The 22,027-nt window shown below is 34.2% G+C and overlaps 1 protein-coding gene across 2 annotated transcripts in view; it reads left to right on the top strand.

Annotated features, from left to right (window-relative positions):
- Window positions 1-22,027, top strand: part of TBC1D19 (TBC1 domain family member 19) — a 174,860-nt gene that overhangs the window by 144,965 nt on the left and 7,868 nt on the right. For both annotated transcript variants that reach the window (XM_010368898.2, XM_030925828.1), the window contains 3 exons: window positions 11,142-11,174; window positions 14,984-15,093; window positions 17,302-17,393. In XM_010368898.2, the coding sequence (XP_010367200.1) occupies window positions 11,142-11,174; window positions 14,984-15,093; window positions 17,302-17,393 (235 nt within the window). The remainder of the gene's footprint in view (window positions 1-11,141; window positions 11,175-14,983; window positions 15,094-17,301; window positions 17,394-22,027) is intronic.

Here is a 22,027-nt window from a genome sequence, read left to right on the forward strand (position 1 = left end):
AAATAAAGCACCTGCTGCCAAGGAGCTTACCTTCTAGTAAGGGGAACATAAAATCAATCAATCATAAATCAGTCAACAAAGGATGAATGAATGAAAGTAATTTCAAAGAGTGATGAACTTAACAATGAAAGGGAGCAAAAACTGTAGGAAGTTGGGATGGGCGTAGCCATTTAGATTTAAATTAGTCTAAATTTAGACTAATTTAGATTTAGATTAGTCAGGAAAGGTGCCTCTGAGGAGGTGGAATATGAACAGAGACAGACTGTATGGAGTGAACTAGGCAACAAAATGGAAGAATGTTCCAGAAGAGAGTACACAGCATGTCTGAAGGCAGAAATAAGCTTGATGGTCTGAAGCTCACCAAGATGGCCAGTGTGACTGGCAATAGTGAGCAAAGCATTGACTGATACAAGGTGAGGTAGAAGAGGTAGATGGAGCTAGGTCAGTTAGTGAGATAGTTGATTTAAAGTCTTGTCTGGTAAGTCCAATGTCTGGGCTTCCTCAGGGAGTTTTTAATTAATTTTTTCCTATGAATGGGTTATACTTTTTTATTTTTCACATGCCTAGTAATTTTTTTTTATTGTTGAAAATGGAATATAAAGATTTTTATAAAGATATTTTATACAGATATTTTTATAAAGATATTTTTCATCTTGTATGCTCACTGAAGTCTTTATTTTACTAGAGTAACAGTCAGCTAGTGATTTGACAGAGATTTTCTTAAATATCTAGAACCAAAAATAAAAAACACTCTCTCAGTCTTTGCAGATTGGCTGGGTATTGGGGCACTCCTTCAAGGCTTAGCCAGGCCATTTACAACTCTACCTTAGCCTTCACTTCCTGCTTATACAGAGCCTAAAAGGTAGTCAGAGATGGAGCCTAAGGTCTTCTCGGGTATTTTTTAGATTCCCCTGTATACACAGATGCTTTTCAAAGCCCCCATGCCCCAAGTAGCTCCTTCCCCAGCCTCTTTCTTCCCAGGCTTTTCAATCTGTATACCACCGCTCCCATCTTTTATTCCTTCCCGTAGGTGGCTGCAGCTAGTATATATTTGCCTTTAAATGCTTTTGACAAATGCCTCTTGACAGGCCATGTCAGTCCTGAAAAAGCTCAAGGATGAGGCAAATAAAATGAAGGCAATCTCCTGAGCCAGTCCCTCAGGTAGCTACTATATAGGTCAAAATACACAACCACAATTTTTTGTTACAGGATCCCCCTGGTACCAGCAAGCTGCATCAGGAATGTGAGCCATGGTCTTCATGGCTGCTACCAAGTTGGGGAGTAGGGTATGATAGGTGGGCAAATTAAAATGCCATATGCTCTCTTACTAAAATTCTTTCTTCACTAAACATTCCCCTGGTTGTTGTAAGTTTTTATTAAATTCCAGAGTTTCATTCTAACAGTTCCTGCCAGCTTAACCATTGCTTTAATGGAGGAATGTGGAGATTGGGAGTTCCCTACTCCACTCTTCTCAGTGACATCTCTTTTCCAATTCCTGACTAATGCTTTTTCTTTTTCTTTTTTTTTTTCCTCCCTCCAAGACAAAGTCTTGCTCTGTCGCCCAGGCTGGAATGCAGTGGCCCGATCATGAACTATTGCAGCCTCAACCTCCTGGGCTTAAGTGATCCTCCCACCTCAGCCTCCCAAGTAGCTGGAACTTCAGGCACACACCACCATGCTTGACTGATTTTTTTGTGTTTTTTGTATAGACAGGATTTTACCATGTTGCCGGGCTGGTCTTGAACACCTGGGCTCAAGCAATCTGCCCACCCCAACCTCCTAAATTTCTGGGATTATAAGCGTGAACCACCATGCCCAACCCTGATTAATACTTCTAAATGATCATCCTGTCTACTGTGTAGAATAAAAGTGTCACTAGAATGTAAGCTCCAAGAGAACAAGGACCTTAATAGTTTTGGTGACCAACATATCTAGCACCTAGAATCATGCATGGCATAAAGTCTGTGCTCAGGAAACATTATTGAATAAGTGAGGGAATGAATAAGAGAATGAACACAGAATACAGAGGAATAAGAATAGAAGCAAGGAAACCAGACTTGTAGGAAAAATACACATATATCTGACTGACTTAGTTACAAATGATAAACAACCATCATGAATTTGTTAATACCATTTGTTTCCCACATGACAGAAGAAAACAGTTGTCAGTGAATATTGGGTAGGGGAGTTTCAGGACTCTAGAGCAGTAATTCTCAACCAGGGGCAATTCTCCCAACACACACACACACACATACAGACACACACACACACACACTTATTCAGAAACATTTGGCAATGTCTGAAGACATTTTTGGTTGTCAGCCAGGGGAGAGGGATGCTGATAAATATCCTATGGTACACTGGACAGCCCCTTACAACAAAGATTAGATAAGGCTCTTAGAAGAAAAATAATCAAAGTACATCATTTTAAATCTTCTTGCAAGTGTCAGATTAATAAATAGTGTAGTTTGTCATCCATATTAATTAAATAAATTTAAAATATCTCATATTCTAAAATTCATTTGAGGTATAACTTTAGACTTCAATGAAAACCTCATTAAAATTTTAAAATAAGATTTTCAGATTGATATTTAAATATCGTTATGTTCCGATGTTTTGTGAAATTTTAACTACTGAAATAACAAAACCATAATGTGACATTCTAATTCAGAAAGATAATGGAAATAACTAGAAAACAATTTAATCATTGTCCCAATCTCTATTCTTACTGACCTGTAGGCTACATGTGGAATGAGAATAAACAGAGGAAACGATTACTTCAACAAACGAATTAAATAAACTGTACTAAGTAATAATATGCTTTCAACTGGGGTGAAGTTGAAGTGAATCAGATGGGCGAGTTATGGTACAACAATAAATGCTAAGTATTAATGAGGAAATGAAGAGAAAATATTTAATAAGTGCAAAGCGTGTTAATATTTGGGGGGTATTTTCTGAGTCATATTTACTATTTATATCTCATCTAGTTCAAGATTTATTTTAGTTGACAATGTTTGCCATTCTGAACTTTGTCAAAGGCCCATAAATCATCACTTTATAAAGTTATTCACATTGAGTGGAATAGGCAGTTAATGTTTTAGACTTTCTTCAGATGCATAAGGAAAGGCTAGAATCTGAAAATAATTACTCATAGCAGACTTGTAGAACTCTGAGGCCAAATATGAGATGTGCCCCAAGCATCCTGATGCCTGTTGGAAACATGCTCTTGGGTGGTAGCCAGGTGAATGAAACTTGACCCTTGAAAGGCTGAAGTGATGAGAGGCAAAGGGAAGGATTTTGAAAAACTAGCCAAGAACGTGACAACCCCTAAGATCAAAGAAATGTTCTAGGTGGTATGCACCCTACAGTGTTAATGGATTCTTCACTGCTTCTTATGCCTCCGGATTTTGTTTGCCAGAATCTGACTCGTCCTTCAACAAAGCAGACTGTGTAGACTTTTTTTGGAGCCTTAAGCCCAGGCTAATCTTGGCTTAGCTGAAGTGTACCTTTATCTGATACTGACAAAAAAGATTTTCTTAGGTTTAAGCTGATATGTAAATGTGGCACTTTCCCTTCTGGGAACATAAAATAGCTATGGGTTATTGAGCATCTGCTGTGGACTAAACACTGGCACACTTTAAATAAATTAACTCCATTGTGCTTTGTAGTGCAACCCAATGAAGTTGATCTTGTTTATCTCCATTTTCAGAAATGAAAATACAGTTTCAGCAAGGGTTCGTAACTTGCCCAGTCACACAGGATTCAAATTCATGTCTATATAACTTCATTGGTCATTTATTCTTTCAACATTGAGTTATCAAGAGCCTTCTGTCCTATATCTTAATTACTTATTTATAAATTTTATATTTTAGTATTTTATTTGTAAAACTTGATTATATTTATAAATGCTCAAATTTCCATCATTAGCAACATTTACTGAGCATCTCACCTGCGGAACACACTGTGCTGGATGCTGAAGATAATACACAATATGAAATATAGTTATTTCTTCAAATAGCTTGTAGTCTAGCTACTTAAAGAGAAGCTATAGATTTCAGAACCTGGGGGAAATGTAGTAAAAGTGGTTAAACATGACTCATCTTAATACTTGCATCCCTTTTTGCTGCTTTGTAGTTCACTAATTAATTTATTGTAAGCTTCCTTATTAAAAGTGCCTTGTCCTAACTAGGGTATTCTTACACTTAGCAGATCCTTAATAAATATTTTTATAAGATGAAAATAATGATAATAATAATGTCTTCATTTCTGACTACCTTAGCCACTTGTTGAAATGTTTCTGCAGTGCAGTGGCTTAGAAGAGGAAAGCAAAAGTGTTTTTTAAGTAAGACTGTAAGGTTTTTATATAATAGCAATCTGCTTTGAGATTTAGTATTTAGAAAGATATAATATGTACTTACACTTTTATAAGGCATCAAAATATGCATTCTATTTATTAACTTATTTTTCTCTCTGAGTTTTTCTTTCACATGTCAACATGTTTATTGTAGAAAAGTTAGAAAAGACAGATAAACTTTGTAATTATTTGTTAAAAGTTTATAATTAGTAACGGAAATAACATGAAACAGCAGAGGCAGAAGGAAGGTAAAAAAAGATTGGTGGAGGAAAGGAGACTCAACCAAAGAATATAGAGAAAGACTTGAAGAAGAAATGTTTTTTGAGCTCTCCTTCTAAATGTTCCCTGAAACTGAAGCTGGTGGCTATAGTGTCATTGGGAATATTGACCTTCTAATCTGGTTTTTAATTTTTTTAGTTGCTAGAATGTAAAGGGCCTTTAAGTTGTTAAAGAGTCTTACTATTAGAAAATCTTTATAGGTACTGTTTTCTTCAAGTCTCACAAATTTTTCCGCATTTCCTCTAGACTTAATTGTTAACATCTAATTTTAGAGTTAGATGATACATCAGAGGCAATCATAGTCCCCTTGTGTGTCAGGCAGGTTACTGAAGCTCAGGAGGTTTGATGACGTTCCTCAGATTACCCTTAGGAATTGTGTTAAGCCCACAATTGAACTTTGATCTCCTAACTAGAGATCAATACTTCTCTTGCTCCTTCTGTATCTATGATTTACTCATCTCTTCATTCTGCAAAGATGTATATCATCAACTATGTATGTGGCACCATGAGTTGTATACACAGATGAATAAAATGTATTTCCTATCCTCAGGAACAATCTGTTAAACAGCTAATTATAACACAAAACACAGTGAAATCATAGTGTTGGAAATATGAACAAAGTGCCATGAGAATGCAGAAGAATGAGCATTTAATTATGATTAAGAGATCAGGAAATGTTTGTCTGAGGTTATAGCTGACCTTAGTAAGGTTTTGATGGCTAAGTAGAATAAAGAATTAGGATAAAGAATTATCAAGTTCAGAGCTATCAAACTGTGATGATACTGGTGATGATAAATAATCTGGTGTGACTATACCACAGAGTGTATGGAGTTAGGAGAGTATGCCAAGGGGAGGCCGATGTAGCTCAGGTTGCAGGACATAATCATGAATGTTTAAGGCCAGATCAAAGGTCTTGAATTTTACTGTGTATACACTTAGCCTGTATTACAAGGCTAGAGTGTGAGCTCTATAAATACAGGGACAATGTCATATTTATTTTAATATCTCCAGAGGCTTCAGAGTAGGTTTTTAAGTATTTGTTAATTAGATGAGTAGGAGCTCAGCAAATACTTGGTAGACGGATAAATAGTGGTAAATCCTCAATGGATGTAGAGATCTTTTTCATGGTCTCATTAATATTTTTGAAAGATAAGTTGAGCTCTCTAATTTCAAAAATTGGTTAGAGAACTGAGAGTTTGGAGGAAAGGATACCAATTAGGAGGCTCTTACAGAACCATAGGTAAGAGTTTATTAAGGACAGAATTCTGATCGTGGCAGTAGGGAAGGAAATAAAAGGTTAGAAAATAATAGTGGTAGACTCCCTACAGATGCATATATTCATTCTGCAAGCCTTTATTGAGTACCTGTTATATTCTGGGCACTGTGCGTGGTCTCTAGATATAGAGATACATGAATAAAAAACAGTTCCTATGCTCAAAGGATTTATTCTACTGGGAGAGAAAAAAATAAAAAATGATTAAGTGACAGTAAGATAGGGGAAGGAATACAGTTAAGTACTGACTTTGTATCAAACATTGTGCTAATCATATTGCATATATAATAATATTTAATCCTCACCACCTCATTGGTATTGTTCCCACTTGATTAATGAAGGCAAGTTTCTCTCCAACCTTTGCTGGGCCCAGAGCAGGAGTACAAATAGAGGCCCACCTACCATAAGTCAAAATATTTAAAAGTTATAAATTAGACTCATAAACTGATAAAGACTACTCTATTTTCTTTCCTTGATACATATACTTTGATAACAATCTGGAAGGTGAGGTTTGAATTCAGAATTCTCAGACTCTTCATCCATCCCTAGCCTGTGGTATCCCCACCCACTTCTCATCTGTGGCTCCACTTCACACCTTGGACAGTCTTCATGGACAGAAGCCTGTAGGTCCAACCTCTGTTCACAGCTTCCGCAAATAGCCAGCCTTTGACCACCTCTCTGTCCCGAGGTATACACATGTATCAGGAGGTGTATACGTTCTCTTCTCTTCTCTTCCCCACCAAAGAGAACATGCAGGCCCTGGAAGTTGTCTGAGGAGCCTTTGGGCTCAGAATTTCAGAGTCTTGGGTACCTGGGATGTGGTCTGGAAGGAGAAACATGGGCTCTGGGTAAGGGGTACAGCTGGAGGAGGGTCACAGAGCCCTCAGCTCAAGCTACTGTGCCTTAGTCTAAAAGCAGTTTTGGATGAGGAAGCAGGTTAAGTAACATACCTAAGCGTACACAGGTAGAAAGTGCTGGAGTCAGAATTGCACAGTGAGAAGGAGTAGTACCTCAATGAGGGCAAATCAACTGAAATATGAGGACCAATAAATGAATTGCTTGGGAGGGAGGGATCAAGGCTATCAGGGAGATTTTTCTAGGAAGATTGTGGTTTAAAATTGTGAAGGAGTAGGGCAGGGACAGGGCCAGAGGCAGAAGAGAACATTGCCTATAGCCCTTGTCCTGCACCCAGAGGCTGAAGGGGTGGCGATCAGTTTGGAGGGATTAGAGCAGTGCTTGTGGGGTACAGACAAGGAATGAAGACTGAAGAGTTAAGTGGTTGTTATCCAAAAGGGACAGGAGAGATACATAATCACATTAGGTATAAGGGCTAAGGGAGAACAAGAGAGCAAAAATGACTCAAAAGTTTCTTCCCTGAATGACTAGGGAGTTGGTGAGTCATTTACAAAAATAGAGACCAGAAGGAGCCTGAGGATACTGGGCTTTTAAAGTCAGTATTATGGGTTAATAATGAGAATACTGGTAAAGCGAGAGAGAAAACAAGTATACAGAGTCTTGGAGCTATATTGAAGGAGTGCACAGAAGAGAGGACTGCCAGAAACAAAACAAACACTCACAAAAACCTGAGCAGCAAAAGTTTCTGCGGGACAGGAAGCCTGATCTGCAGTGTCATCAATGCGATGGTAGACTCAAGTTTGAGTGTGAGGCTATTAAGTACAACATAAAAAGAAGGGAAACCCCTGGATTTAGCAATCAGAAGTTACATCCGTAGGGATGGGAAACCATTTGCAAGCATTTGAAGATACATAATAAGGAAGTAGGGGAGGTGAATATAGACAGTTTTTAAAAAAATTAAGCCTGGCTTCAAGAAAATGAGTGAGATTAGAGATTCGTTTGATGGGAAAGTAGGATCTGGAAAAAAAATTGACTACTACTTCTTCCTTCTTCCTTCCTTCCTATTTTTTCTTCTTCTTTCTTATTTCTTCTTATTATTATGTATAAGAATATTTGTAACATCCCTGGCTGAAAGGATGCAGTGAAATAGGAAAGACCAAGGATATGATTACTTTGATAAGATACACCCACCCCTTGCCTCTACTCTGCTTTGTTAGAGGAGTAAAGAGCAGATCCCACCACTATCCAGTTGAAGATCAGCTTACTCTGCTTCGTTAGAGGAGTAAAGAGCAGATCCCACCACTATCCAGTTGAAGATCAGCTGTCCTCAGTAAAGGTAACCCTGTTTATGACAATCATCACATGAAGCTACGGCTTCCAGGTCACCCTTATCAGGTGATTCTCACCTCCATAGCTTCAGGCCTCTTTTATCAGTAAGTCCTCCTCCGCCCTAGCCTGGCCTTGTCCTCCTTCTCTCCATTATTTTTCTTCATAGCACTTATTACTATCTGACATGTATTCACTTATTTTTATTATGGTTGTTTTGTCCCTAATAAAATGGCAGCTACAGTTCTTAGAACAGTGTCTGGCACATCGCAGGGACACAGCATATGCGTGTGGAATGATGCACGTGCAGCAAGGAGGAAGGGATGGTTGATGGGGCAGGAGTCCAAAGCAGGGTTTGGCAGACTTTTCCTTTAACCACTCAGATGGTAAATATTTCACGTTTTGCTGGCCACAAGCAGTCCGTGTCCCATATTATTCTTTGTTGTTTTTGAAATAATCCTTTAAAATATGTAAAAGCCATCTTTAGCTGACAGGCCACACATAAACAAGTTGCAAACCTGACCGCTGCTTGCCAGTTACTGTGAAAGTCAAGGAAACAAGATTTAGAGCACAGATGAAGATGTTGGGTGAAAAAGAAAAAGTATACATCCTCCTCTGGACTGTAAGTGAGAAAACAGGTGAAATATGAAGAACAGACAAAGGAAGGAGTCCATGTCAGTGGCGTCAGCCTCCTAGTGAGGAGAAAGTGAAGTCTACAATTGTTAAACACTTGAAAAGGGAGGAAATTTTGAAAGAATGGGATGGCTAATCATATAGAGAGGAATAAGAAAACTGATACACAGCATAAGATTCAGCAGAAGTTGGAGAACGTGAATCTGTGTGCTAGAAGACTAGAGAAAATGTCTATCCTGAGAATTTTAACTTGTGAGCTTAAAGCAGTGCTGCACAAAATTCTGCAGATGGTTGGCCTGGCATACCAGTTCAGAATAATTTGGCGCTTCTCACACTATTTTTGATAAAATTGCTTCTAGAAACAACAAAGAAGCATGAACTAACTTGTAAATGATAACATCAACATTTAACATTTGTTTGTTAATAAATAATAGCCTAAGCGATTTAAATAAATAGTATAGGCCCTAAGCTATTTATTAATGGCTAACCTACAACTGTTATCTCATTTAATCATATTATGTGAGTTCTAGTGTTATCTCTGATTTACAGATGAGGAAACTAAAGCTTAGAGAAGTTAAGAGACTTACGCAAAGACACACACACACATACACACACATACAAACACTCTTAAGTGACAGAACCAGATGAACACAACCGAGTCTGTCTGACATCCAGTCCATGCCCTTATCGCAATAGGGTGCTGATAATGCATTGATATCAATATGAAAGGAGTTTCTGCTGATAGTTCTAGTCTTCACCCTGTCATGTTCAGCATTTTTATATTGCTTTTGATGAGGACATGTATGCTGCTTATCAAATTTTTCAGTTTTGTAGAATCAGGAAAACTAGAGAATGCATTAGATAACCAAATAAGAATTCAGGATTATTATCTCTAACTGGAGTGGTTCACCAAAGAAGAAATATAATAGAGATAAAAATATAACCCTTTACTGAGGTCCAGGAACAACTGTCCAAGTACACTGTCTTAGCTGTTGGGTGTATAGGGAGGAAAAATGATTAGAAATTTTAGTCACCTCACTTTAAGGATTACAGTGAACTGTAACTTGTTCAGAAGAAAATAAAATAGGGAAGCTGTTCAAGACCACCTCATCTAAGGAAAAATTTAAGAAACTCATAAAGTCTTGGAGCAAGAAATCGTGATGGTGATGGGGCAGGAGACAGAGCAGTGTCTTCAAATATTTCTGAACGTTTTCACATAGAAGATAAATTAGATTTCTTCCATGTGACCTTTGTGATCAGAACTAAGAATAATAAGTAGAAATTTCAGGGAGCCAGAGTTTGGCTCACTATGAGAAAAGAGCTCCTTCCAAATTAAACCCATTCAAAATTGTAATGAGTTGCATTGGTAATTAATGCTTCGGCTATTGCTGGACATGTTTTAAACTGCGACTGAACTATCATTTATTATAACTCACTCTGTATGACCTCTAAAGCCCCTGCCAGCGCAAAATTTTTGCCTGTGAACATGTCAGATGAATAAAGCATTTCTATATTATTTTTCAAAAATGTAACTTAGCAGCTTTCTTCTGTGCTGTGTTTGCAACCTGATTTAGTAGTGTTAGCTATATGGTGGTATATATTACAAAACTTCTGTTTTGAACTAAGCTGTACAAATTCAAATTTTTTACTTGAAATGTGAGAAGATGTTTAGCACACCAAGTTAGGCTTCGAGTATTTTTTGAAAAGGATGTGTACTTTACTTCTGTATAATTATTGCCAAAGATTATACTGCATTTGTATCATATTTCTGCCAATATTTCTTCTAAAGCCATATCCCATGATTGATTTTCAGTTAGTTTACTTAACACCCATAGTGTTTTCTGTAAAGCAAATGTTTTCAAGAAATGCCTTGAAAAGCTCACTTATCTTTTAGCATATTTGATTCTAATATACACAGTGAAGTTGTTTCAGGAGGGACATAATCTATTGACTTTCTAAGACCATTATAATTAGTTCTTAAACTTAATTCTGTGATCTGTCTTGTTATGTTTTTGCCCTGTTGTTTTGTGTGTGTGTATATGTATGTGTATGTATATACACATATGTATATACACATACGTATGTGTATGTGTATACACATGTATATACACATACGTATGTGTATGTGTATATATACACACATACATACACATATATATACACATATATATTCAGTTTTGATTTCTCAATATTATCAATAGAATATTAACTGGATATATGTTTTAAAGCCTCTAGTTTACTTTTCTGAAGCTATCAAAAATTTTTTTTATTGTTTACTTCACTAAGTCCTTCTGACATTTATGGACAAAGTCGAAGCAAAAAATAGAAAACCTTTATAGTTTCAGTTTTAATCCTTTAAAGCTTACCTAATAATCAGTAGGCCTACTACTTATTGAAAAAGAAATACTCTTTTTTTTTTAGGTGTTATCCCTTTTCATGGATTTTCAATGTATGGTAAGTTGGGCTTTAAAAACATTATAATGTACACCATAAAAACATACAGTGTTATCTGTCAATTTAAAAAATAATGACTGACAGATATAATTATTTTACTACAGTAAGACTATAAAGGAAAGAATAAAGGGAAATGCATGCTGGTTTCCCATGGGGCTTAATTTTTTAAAATTATTGTTTTTATTACACATTAAGGAAATCACCCACAAGTTATTATGAACATTTTAAAATGTTGAGTTTAGTAGGCCAGGTGTGTTGGCTCATGCTTGTAATCCCAGCATTTTGGGAGGCTGAGATGAGAGGATCACTTGAGGCCAGGAGTTCAAGACCAGCCTGGTCAACATAGCAAGACCCTATCTAAAAAATGAAATAAAATGTTGAGTTTAGTATTTTTATATGTCCAATTTAAAAATATTAAAAATAAGAGGTCACCGTAGTTGGTTAGGTGGTGATTGCTTGACAGATTAGAATTAGAGTATACTGTGAAAATGGTCCTGTGGTTTACCATTTTTTAGTCCAATGGAAACTAGAGATACACATTAATATTTAGCTCTAGTAGGTGTAAAATCAGATTGCTTAAATTCCTAAAGTAATTCTCTTAAGAGTTTTTTAAAAATAATAGGTCAGAAAGAATGCTAAGGAAGGGACAACACTGAGTTTGAGCTCATGATTTCTCCAGGCTACTGATATGCACAGCAACAATGACATCAGAGCATTCAGTCACCTGAGGTGCATGTGGGAGATGCATGTGCAGGCTTGAGAGCTCTGAGTGCCTCCGAGGCCTCATGTGTCATTAAATGAGAAATGCAAGAAGCTTATGAAGGTTAGCAAAAGCGAGAACTCTCTACACCTTAATGCCACTTAATTTTTAAGTTTTCAAGTGTTACATATAAACTTATTAAAGATTGTTGTCCCCTTTATTTCTACCCCTACTTTTAGAATGAACAGAAATACATTAATGTTTCGCCTTTGTACCAAGAATCTTCAATAAACACTTTTCTTTATAAACATCAGTATTCAACATCAGATGGTCATGGTGAATGACTTAACACTATCATTCAATGAAAAAGAGTCAAAGTACCTAGGGACTTTATGCTATATTTGGTGTTAGTGACAGGCTTGAATTATAGGGTACTCAGCTTTATTCTCTTGGGCAACCACAATTTCATAACATAATACATAATGTTATAGTGACCTCACAGCATATTTCTCTTATAAATGTGAGGAATTTAAAATAGAAAACCAAAAAAGATTAACAATATGAACTTTTACATCTAATAATAAAAATGTTCACCTTTTTATCGTTCTACTTTAGTAGTTCCAACTGCAAAAATTTTTCAAGTAAATCATTTTTGGAAGTTGTACTTGAATGATTTGGAGGATACTTGATGTCATGAAAGTTTAAATCTTTTAGAAAGATCTTCTGGTGTTTAAAATATATCATTGACTCAGCCTCTGCCTATTCACATTTATGGTCATTTAAATAGGCTACAGTTGATACACCCAAGGGGAAAGCATTTGCTGACAATGATGCAAAATGTTTGATATAGAATTTATTTATACTATTTTAGAAAACTATTTTCAGCATCCACAAAAACTTTACCAGCAAGCACTTATTTAGAACCAGTATACAAAAATAATCACAAATCCTCCCTAAGGAACTCTAGTTAGTACTTTGCCATTTCAGTTTTAGTTACTAAAAGAGATAAGTATTATAATTTTAAAGAAAACTATATTTCTTTAAAATTATAATACTTATCTCTTTTAAACATTGATACAGATCTTTAATGATAGGCTGTCATTAAAAAGGAAACCAAAAGGAGTAATTTATTTAAAAATTTACTCAGAATTCTTCTGTAATTTTAAATACCTTCTGCTCTTCTATTTATGCAGATTAATGAAGTTTTATTGTAGGTGTATAGTATATTATGGTGTCATAAATTCCTACAGTATAGTCTTTAATTGGTTTAAAAGATAATTAGCTAAATTTATTTTTATGGAAGAACCAAATAGGGAAGGATGCTTAAAATTAAAAATTAAGTCATTGAGAATCTTTTTTACATATAATCTATAATGGACTAAAGCTTTTCCATTTCATAGCTATATAAAGGAATTCAACATAAACAACTGTGGCATCTTGAATAAAAACTAATTGTAAATTTCTTTTATATTGTGTATATTCATAGAAAAGTGCTTATTTTAAGATTCTATTTTCATTTCTTCACTGGAAATTTTTATTAATAATTACTGAATCCATAACATCTTCAGATTCAGGTTACAGGTTTTCACATATCAATATCTAAAAATTGGAGGAAAAAATTTGCATCTTTTTTTAAAATAAAGAAGTTCCAAACCTTCATCTTAGATTTATAATAATAGCATATATATTTGTACCACACTGTTGTTTCTTAGGTTGTTATTGCAATTAGAGGATGAGTTACTATTTGTAAATACATGAAATATCCTAATTTGGGCTATTTTTGTAAGTAGCAATTTATTTAATAATAAAATAAGTTTTAAAATTTGTCTTGAAATAGACATACCTTTTTAAAATTTTTATATATAATATGTATTGTATATACATTTTTCTATATATATACAAGTATTTATTTTTATATGAATTTAGATATTTACCCCCAAAAGTGATTTCTCTTTTGCCTTCAGAAAAAATAAAAATTCTCACTTGCAATGCTAATTTTTAATGACTTATTTATTAGTAATACTGTGCATTGTCCTTTATCCCAGAAAACTGAACTTTTGTGTTTGAAAGAATTTAAAATATTTTACTATTTTTCCTTTTACTTTGTCAAAAAGAAGAGAGCTCAACTGGCCCACTGATTTCCTTGCTTACTTAATGCTTACTGCCCTCAGAGCATTACCAACAGGTTATAGAGCCCCAGAAATTCTTACTTGTCCAATACATATTGTTTGAAATTACCTTGTAAGGCATTTTTTATTAAAATTAATATTTAGGTAATGCAGTTGTATCTATCTGCATTGCAAATTTGTTTCTATGCTGCCTAAAATACTTGAGGCTTGAAAAGATGGAAAGCATGACCACCTTTGTCAGTGTAGAATAATCACATGCTCGGGTAGGTCTCCAATCGAAGATCAGGACTTTCTGACATTCAGCTGTGGGAATGGCTGGTTGAGTTGACCCAGCTGTGCTTAATTGCTACAGACTGGGGGCAATCAATTCAACATTCATTAGAGAAATAAATCCTTTCTGCCTACAGATTGTTTTCAGTTGATGAATATATATATGGGGATGTAGTGATAAAGACCAGTAGTGTACAGCTATTACTCAAAATCTTTATTTTCAAATTGAATTAATTGAAGACCATGATTCTAAAAGTCTTAAATCATCTATTTTACTTACCTGACTTCCAAAATTAAAAATTTTGAAATGTGACCTGAATCCTTTGTGAAAGAAAGTGAAAATAAGCTGCCTGGTTGTTATTTTCTTATTACTTCAATTTAAAAAAGGAGAGATTTGATTTATGTAGTTTTTATAAGTTATGTAGAATTTTTCATATTTCTGTATAATTCCATAATGTCATTCTTAGCCATCTGTTAAATTGGGATTATAATAGTTAGTAATATACTTCTTTCTTTATAATATTTAATGGCTGTTTGAACTTTACATGTGCATATTACATTTCTCAAAATGAAAAAAGGTAGTATGATTTTAAACTTGTCTATGAGTGTATATGATTACTATAAAATAGTGATTTATAAAGTCATATTTTATAAATTTATCTTAAAATTTTAGTAGTTCTGCAGTATTATAAATTATTTTTTTCTTTCAGTTGCACCACTTTGTTTTCTATACCACGAACCTTCCAAATTGTATCAGATATTCCGTGAGATGTATGTGCGTTTTTTCTTCAGACTTCATTCCATCTCTTCTCATCCTTCTGTAAGTTCATAAGAAAAACTGGATCAAGTTAGGTTGGACTGTAATCCGTTCTTTCTTTCCGTTAAGAAAAAGTCATCTACTCAAATTCTAATGCAATAAATTTTAATTTGTGATGTCAAGCAATGTGTTTTTATTGCAAAAACGACAAGATGAAATTGATATTTAAATATTTTGGTAATAATTTAAATGGAAAAAGTCTCTTGTCAACTACATTTAAATGATTTTTTTTACATATTACAAGATTTAGAATGTCTATATTATTATTCTTAACAAAGATGCCTACTTTCTTTTCTGATCTCTTATCTACCAGCTGAAATAAATAATATATTATCTCTCGTGCTGTAGAAAAGTCTACAAAGCACTCAGTGTAGTTAGTGCTTGGCTCCTAGCAGGTGTTCTGTAAATAAATGGCTGTTGTTGTTATAATTATTATCATCATTCTTCTTTGTTAATGAAAATCAAACATTGAATTGTCACTTGTTTGCCAATTTCATATTTGGCTAATTATCAGTTATAAAAGTACATATTTTCTTTGTATTCAATAAAATGATCCTTTGGCCTACAATATAAGAATCAAGGAAAAGCATATATATAGGAGTTGAACATTTTAATCTGTTTTATTTTGGCTGTTCCTTTATCATATCTTTTTTATTCCTTTCCCATAAACCTGACTAAGAGCAGTATTTATTTTATTTCAGTTATGCTTTTTTTCCCCCTTTGGACCTGCTGTGGGTAACATGACTGCTACTCCAGGTGAAACATTCAATTGGAATATATGTCAGGGCTACTAAATTTCCCCAAAGAGGCAACTGTATTATTGCTATTAAATTAAATAGCTGTTCTTTATCCCCCCATTCTAAGGCTATGTATTCCTATTTCACCTTCCTCCATCTCCAGTTTTGCTCTCATACATTGCTAGTGAAAGTTGGCAAATCACAGAATTCCAGGATGTCACAGATAAACAGATGAAGCAACACCAGTTATCTTGGGTTTCTTATCTCTAAGAGAACTTGATTTTGTTCTTATCTTACCTTAATATTTAATCTGGGATAATCAGAAATATGACCAATAATTAAGATCAGTAATTCTTTTCTAATGCTCATTCTAAGTATCATATTTTTACTCTCATATTCTATGCCATTTTATGCTTCAGAGTTTAAAAAAACTGGCTGCATAGTACATACCCATGGTGTTCTCCCTGTGCAGAGCACTGAAGCCTGGCACTGGGCAACTCTGGGTATTTCTTCTCTATCTCTGTGCTGGTGGCCCTGGGTATCCTTTTTCAGTGAATTGATTGAGTCAGCCCTGCCCCGTCCTTTTTTTTTTTTTTTGATTCAGTGGAGTAAAAACTTACAGGCAGTCACCTCCTTTTTTGGCTTGCAGCCAGACTGAATTATTTGGAACCATGACAGTCTTTTTTTCTTTAGAAATGCAAAAAGAGGATTAAAAATTCCTTACAAAGATCAACTCTGAGGAATGCTAAGCTGCAAGAAAGACTTTATTCTGAGTTGTCAAATAATAAATGTACTTGAAAAACCATCTGCTTAAATTGATTAAGTTTTGTACTTCACAAATAATGCCCTTTTAAAAACAATAGATTTTAGTTTTAAAAAAATATGTGTATACTAAGTAATCAGACATTCTTGTTCAATAATTTCCTGATGCAAATTTCAAGCAACTAGCTGCTAGTCTTTTCCTGGGGGTAGATTTCAAAGAAAAAGTGAGAAAAGCAGGCGATGTTTTCCCTAGTGAGTGAGGATGGAGGGGAAGGGACATATGGAGGGAGAATGAAGGTGGCTATATAGCACTAGGGAAATAACTGGAAACTGGAGTGCATTCAGATAAAAACTAATTTTGCTGAGGTTAAGTAATAATACGTGGCTTGCAAAGTGGCAAGTTTTCTGTAAGGTGATGTTTTCCTTGGACTCTCCACATATTACATACTGGTTTATGTGGGGAGCATATTGTGTGAGAAGGGAGGTTCCTTGGCATATCTGTATGTGTGAGTATAAATAAAGAGAAATAAAGTTTATGTTTAAACACAATGTTAGAGATCCATTAATACATTTCCTGTTTTTGACTCTTAAACAGTATAAAGAATATTTATGTTGATAGTCTTTCTCATTTTCCATTTGAATAATTTGTTGGCATAGTTAATTTTTAAATATTAAAATACCTATTTCTCTTATGATTCATTATTGTATCCAGGGTATTGTGTCACTCTGTCTGCTGTTTGAAACTCTTCTTCAAACTTACCTTCCCCAACTCTTTTATCATCTACGAGAAATTGGGGCTCAACCGTGAGTACTTTTCTCTCCTAATTGAAGAATAGATAGTTTCACAAAAAGCTCTTTTTTCCTCATTGTAGAGCACTTGCAAAGATGTAATTTTTCAGAGAAATTAAGCTAACAATTTTCCTAATAAAACTATAATTATCAAGTAGTAAATTATAATGACATTGTGCCAAAAATTCTTGAAAGAATTATCAAAATCCTAATAAAGTCTTCTTTACTAGGATTTTTGTGTCTGGTACAAGAGTCACCAAAATAAACCAATTTCTATTCGTAATGAAAGGTGTCAGCCAAAACTGAAGCAAACATTTGTGGAAACAAGTAATACCTGAAAAATGTGATCATACCAAACTTCAGTCAGTATAGGCCACAGTTATCAGAGAATTACCTATGAAAACTATAGAAGTTAAAGTTGGCTGTCTTTTGTTAAAGGAAAGCAAATCAGGTACCTATCAATGGTTGTACACTGTGATTTCTCCTTCCTAAAATTTGAATTTTGTTCATTGGTCTTAGTATGAGTTATAAGTGAATATGTATAGTATCTCTGGACTTCAAGATTATTGGTTTTCTCTCTCTCTCTTTTAAAATAACAGTGTCTAAAGCAAGAGAAATTTCCAAATGATTTATCAATGTTTTCTTCCTGTCTTATCTGTGCAGCTATTTTCTCCTATTAAAGAGGGTATATTTGAAAAAAGTATTAACTCCTTGAGGCCACAAAAGAAGTTAGTGGGAAATAGAATAGTATAGTATTTGTCTTCTCCGCTCTTGAATCCATAGCAAATAGATAGCTGAGTGGTGGAAATTTAATCCAGATTCAAATTCCATTTCTGTTAAGCTTTGTAATCCTGGTGAAGTTTTTTAATTTATCAAAGCCTCAATTTCTTTATGTTAAGATAATTCAGTTTATTTATCTTAAAAATCAAGAGAATTCGTACCTTGCAGAGTTGTTTAAAGATTGAATGATTATAAAGATGGAGATAGCAATCAAGATGGAGATAGAGATAGATAGGTATATAATCTCCTTTTTATAAAGTACCATTGAATTTCAGCCATCTTAGAGATGGCCTTTATAAAATAATACCTCATATCATCCATTGATAATACTGAGCAGATACCCTTTCCTTTGTAGCCATTAAAAAATAAAATTCTATTCATGATTCAGAAATATTTTATATTGAGCATAAGACTTTTATTCTTAAACTTGTAGTAAATTGACTTCTTTTTGCTATTGTGAAATGAACATTGGAGTATAAGTAGGGTTTTCTTTACTAGGATGAAGACATTTAGTTCATTACTAGAAACTAAAATGATATTTTTTCCAACCTATTTATATACTTTACTCATTAAAAGAAATAAATTTATTTCAATGACATGATAAACATTAAAATTCCTATATAGGAAAATTGTAAAAATTCTAATTGTCAAGGTAGAAATCAATTTTTTAAAAACTGAAGCTTTTGGAAGCTTTTTAACTTTGAATTTAATTTCTTTAATAGATATAGGACTACTTGGGTTATCTATTTCTTTTTGAATAAGCTTCAGTAGTTTTACTAGGTTATCATATTTATAAACAAAGTTATTCATACTATTCTCTATGCTTAGCCTTTTTAATATTTCTAGGGTTAGTAGTGACATCATTTTTGTCATTCCTGATATTAGTAATTGTATATGCTTCCATGTTTTCTTGATTATTCTGGCTACAGGTTTATCAATTTTATTCATCTTTGAAACAATCAGTTTTTTGTTCCATTGATTCTTTTTCTCTGTTGTTTTTCTGCTTCGATTTATTTCTACTCATATTTATTATTTTCTTCTTTTTGCTTGCATTAGATTTATTTTGCTCTTGTCTTTCTGCTTGTTTGAGGTGGAAGTTAGATCACTGATTTGGGGACCTTTCTTTTTTTCTAATATAAGCATTAATGTTACAGATTTCCCTCAAATTACCTCTTTACCTCCACCCAACAAATTTTGATATGTTATATTTTCATTTTTATTTAATTAGAAATGTTTTGTAATTTCTCCTGTGGTTTCCTCTTTGAATATGGGTTATGTAAAAGTATGTTGTTTAATTTCTAAATATTTGGAAAGATATCTTTCTTTTGTTTATTTCTGTTTTAATTCTGTTGCAGTTAGACAACGTGCTTCATATGATTTCAGTTGTTTTAAATGTGTTGAAGTTTGTTTTTGGATCCAGAACATGATCTGTCTTGGTCCATGTGCACCTGAATAAACTTTGTATTCTGCAAGTATTGGGCAGAATGTCATATAAATGTCAAGGAAATCAAGTTTGTTAATAATGATGTTCAAACCTTGTATACACTTACTAATTTTCTGTTTACTTTTTCTATTGATTATTGAAAGAGGAATGTGAAAGGCTTTAATTATAATTGTGGATTTTGTCTATGTCTTCCTTTAGTGCTGTATTTGTTTTTTTCTTCATGTATTTTAATGCTTTGTTTTTAGGAGAATTGATCACTTTATTATTATATAATGTCCTGTTTTATTCCTAGTAATAAATCTACTATGTCTGATATTAATATAGCCATTCCAGCTTTTTTTAATTATAATTGCATGATACATTCTTTTCTGTTCTTTTACTTAACATATTATCAATATCTTTTTTTAAGTGGGTTTCTTGTTGAAAGTATAGTTGAGTCTTCCTATATGGCAGTCTGTTTCTTAATTGGTGTGTTTATACCATTTATATTTAATGTAATTGATATTATTGAATTGAAATCAACTATCTTGCTAAATTTTTTTAGTTGTTCCATGTTCTCTTTATTCCTCTTTTCTCATTCTCTGCCTACTTTTGAATTGAACATTTTTTTATTCCATTTTATCTCCACTATTAGATTTTTATACTTTTTAAAGTATGTTTTTGATGGGTGCCATGAGGTTTACAATATGCTTCTTCTTTTTCTTTTTTTTTCTTGAGATGGAGTCTTGCTCTGTCACCCAGGCTGGAGTGCAGTGACGCGATCTCGGCTCACTGCAACCTCAGCTCCCTGGTTCAAGCAATTACCCTGCCTCAGCCTCCCAAGTAGCTGGGATTATAGGTGCATGCCACCATGCGTGGCTAATTTTTTTTTTTTGTACTTCTAGTAGAGATGGGGTTTCACCATGTTGGCCAGACTGGTCTTGGACTCCTGACCTCAGGCAATCTGCCTGCCTTGGCCTCCCAAAGTGCTGGGATTATAGGCGTGAGCCACTGCACCCAGCCAATATACTTCTTTAATTAATCACATTCTACCTTCAAATAAACTTCAGGCCTAGATGGCTTCACTGACAAAATCTACCAAGCACTTCAGGAAGAAATGATATCAATCCTTATTTTTCTCTGGCCACTATCAAGATTTTTGTTTTCAGTTGTCACCACTTTGATTATTATATATCTAGGCATAGATTTCTTTGGATTTATCCTGTTGGGAGTTTGCTAAGCTTGAATTTATAAGTTTATGTCTTTTGACAAATTTGGAAGTTTTGACCCATTATTCCTTTAAATATTTTTTTCTGCACCATACTCATTCTTCTTTTCTTCTGGGATTCCAGTGACACAAATGTTGAAACTTTTGATATAAAAGAAAAAAAGAAGATGAAGAAAAATAAAGTTTATTATTTTCTCACAAGTCCTTGCAGGTCTATTTTTTTTTTTTCCATAGAGACAGGTTCTTGCTTTGTTGCTCAGGCTGGTCTCAAACTCCTGGCTTCAAGTATCCCTCCTGCCTCAGTCTCCCAAAGCACTGGGATTACAGCCATCACCACACACAGCCCTTCACTTTTTCTACTTTTTCTGTATGGTGTAGATTGAACATTTTCTACTGATCTATAGTCAAATTCTCTGTCTCTTTCCTCCATCATTCTCGTTTTACTATCGGATCCCATCTAGTGAGATGTTTTTGTGTGGTTTTTCGGTTATTGTATTTTTCAGTTCTACAATTTTCATCTGGTTCTTCTTCATACAAAACATATTGAACTGTACACTAATAAGGGTAATTTCTACTATACTGTAGTTTCCCCTTATCTGTGGGAGATATATTTCAAGACCCCCAGTGGATGCCTGAAACTGTGGATAGTACTGAGCCCTGTATATATACCATGATGTTTTTCCCTATATAAACTTAACTATGATAAAGTTCAGTTTATAATTAGGCACAGCAAGAGATTTACAATAACTAATAATAAAATAGAACAATTATAACAATATACAAGCATCACTACTCTTACTCTTTGGGGCCATTATTAAGTAAAAAATAATAATAATAAGGGTTACTTGAACACAGGGGCTGTGATACCAGGACAGTCAACCTGATAACCAATGCGGCTTCTAAGTGACTAACTTGTGGGTAGCATGTGCAGCATGGATACACTGGACAAAGTGATGATTCATGTCTGGAGTGGGACCGTGCGAGCTTCCACCAGAGAACAGCACACAATTTAAAATTTATGGATTATTTTTGGAATTTTTCATTTAATATTTTTGGACTGTTGGTGACCACAGTTGGCTATGGATAACTGAAACCACAGAAAGTGAAACCATGGGGGGACGACTATACATAAATTATAGCACAATAAACTTTATTTCTAAAAAGCTATGCTATGTTATTTCTATAATGGTGGGTGGGGATGTGTGGCACTATTCCTCA

Source organism: Rhinopithecus roxellana, chromosome 2 (genome assembly GCF_007565055.1).
Source record: "Rhinopithecus roxellana isolate Shanxi Qingling chromosome 2, ASM756505v1, whole genome shotgun sequence".
Lineage (NCBI taxonomy): Eukaryota > Metazoa > Chordata > Mammalia > Primates > Cercopithecidae > Rhinopithecus > Rhinopithecus roxellana.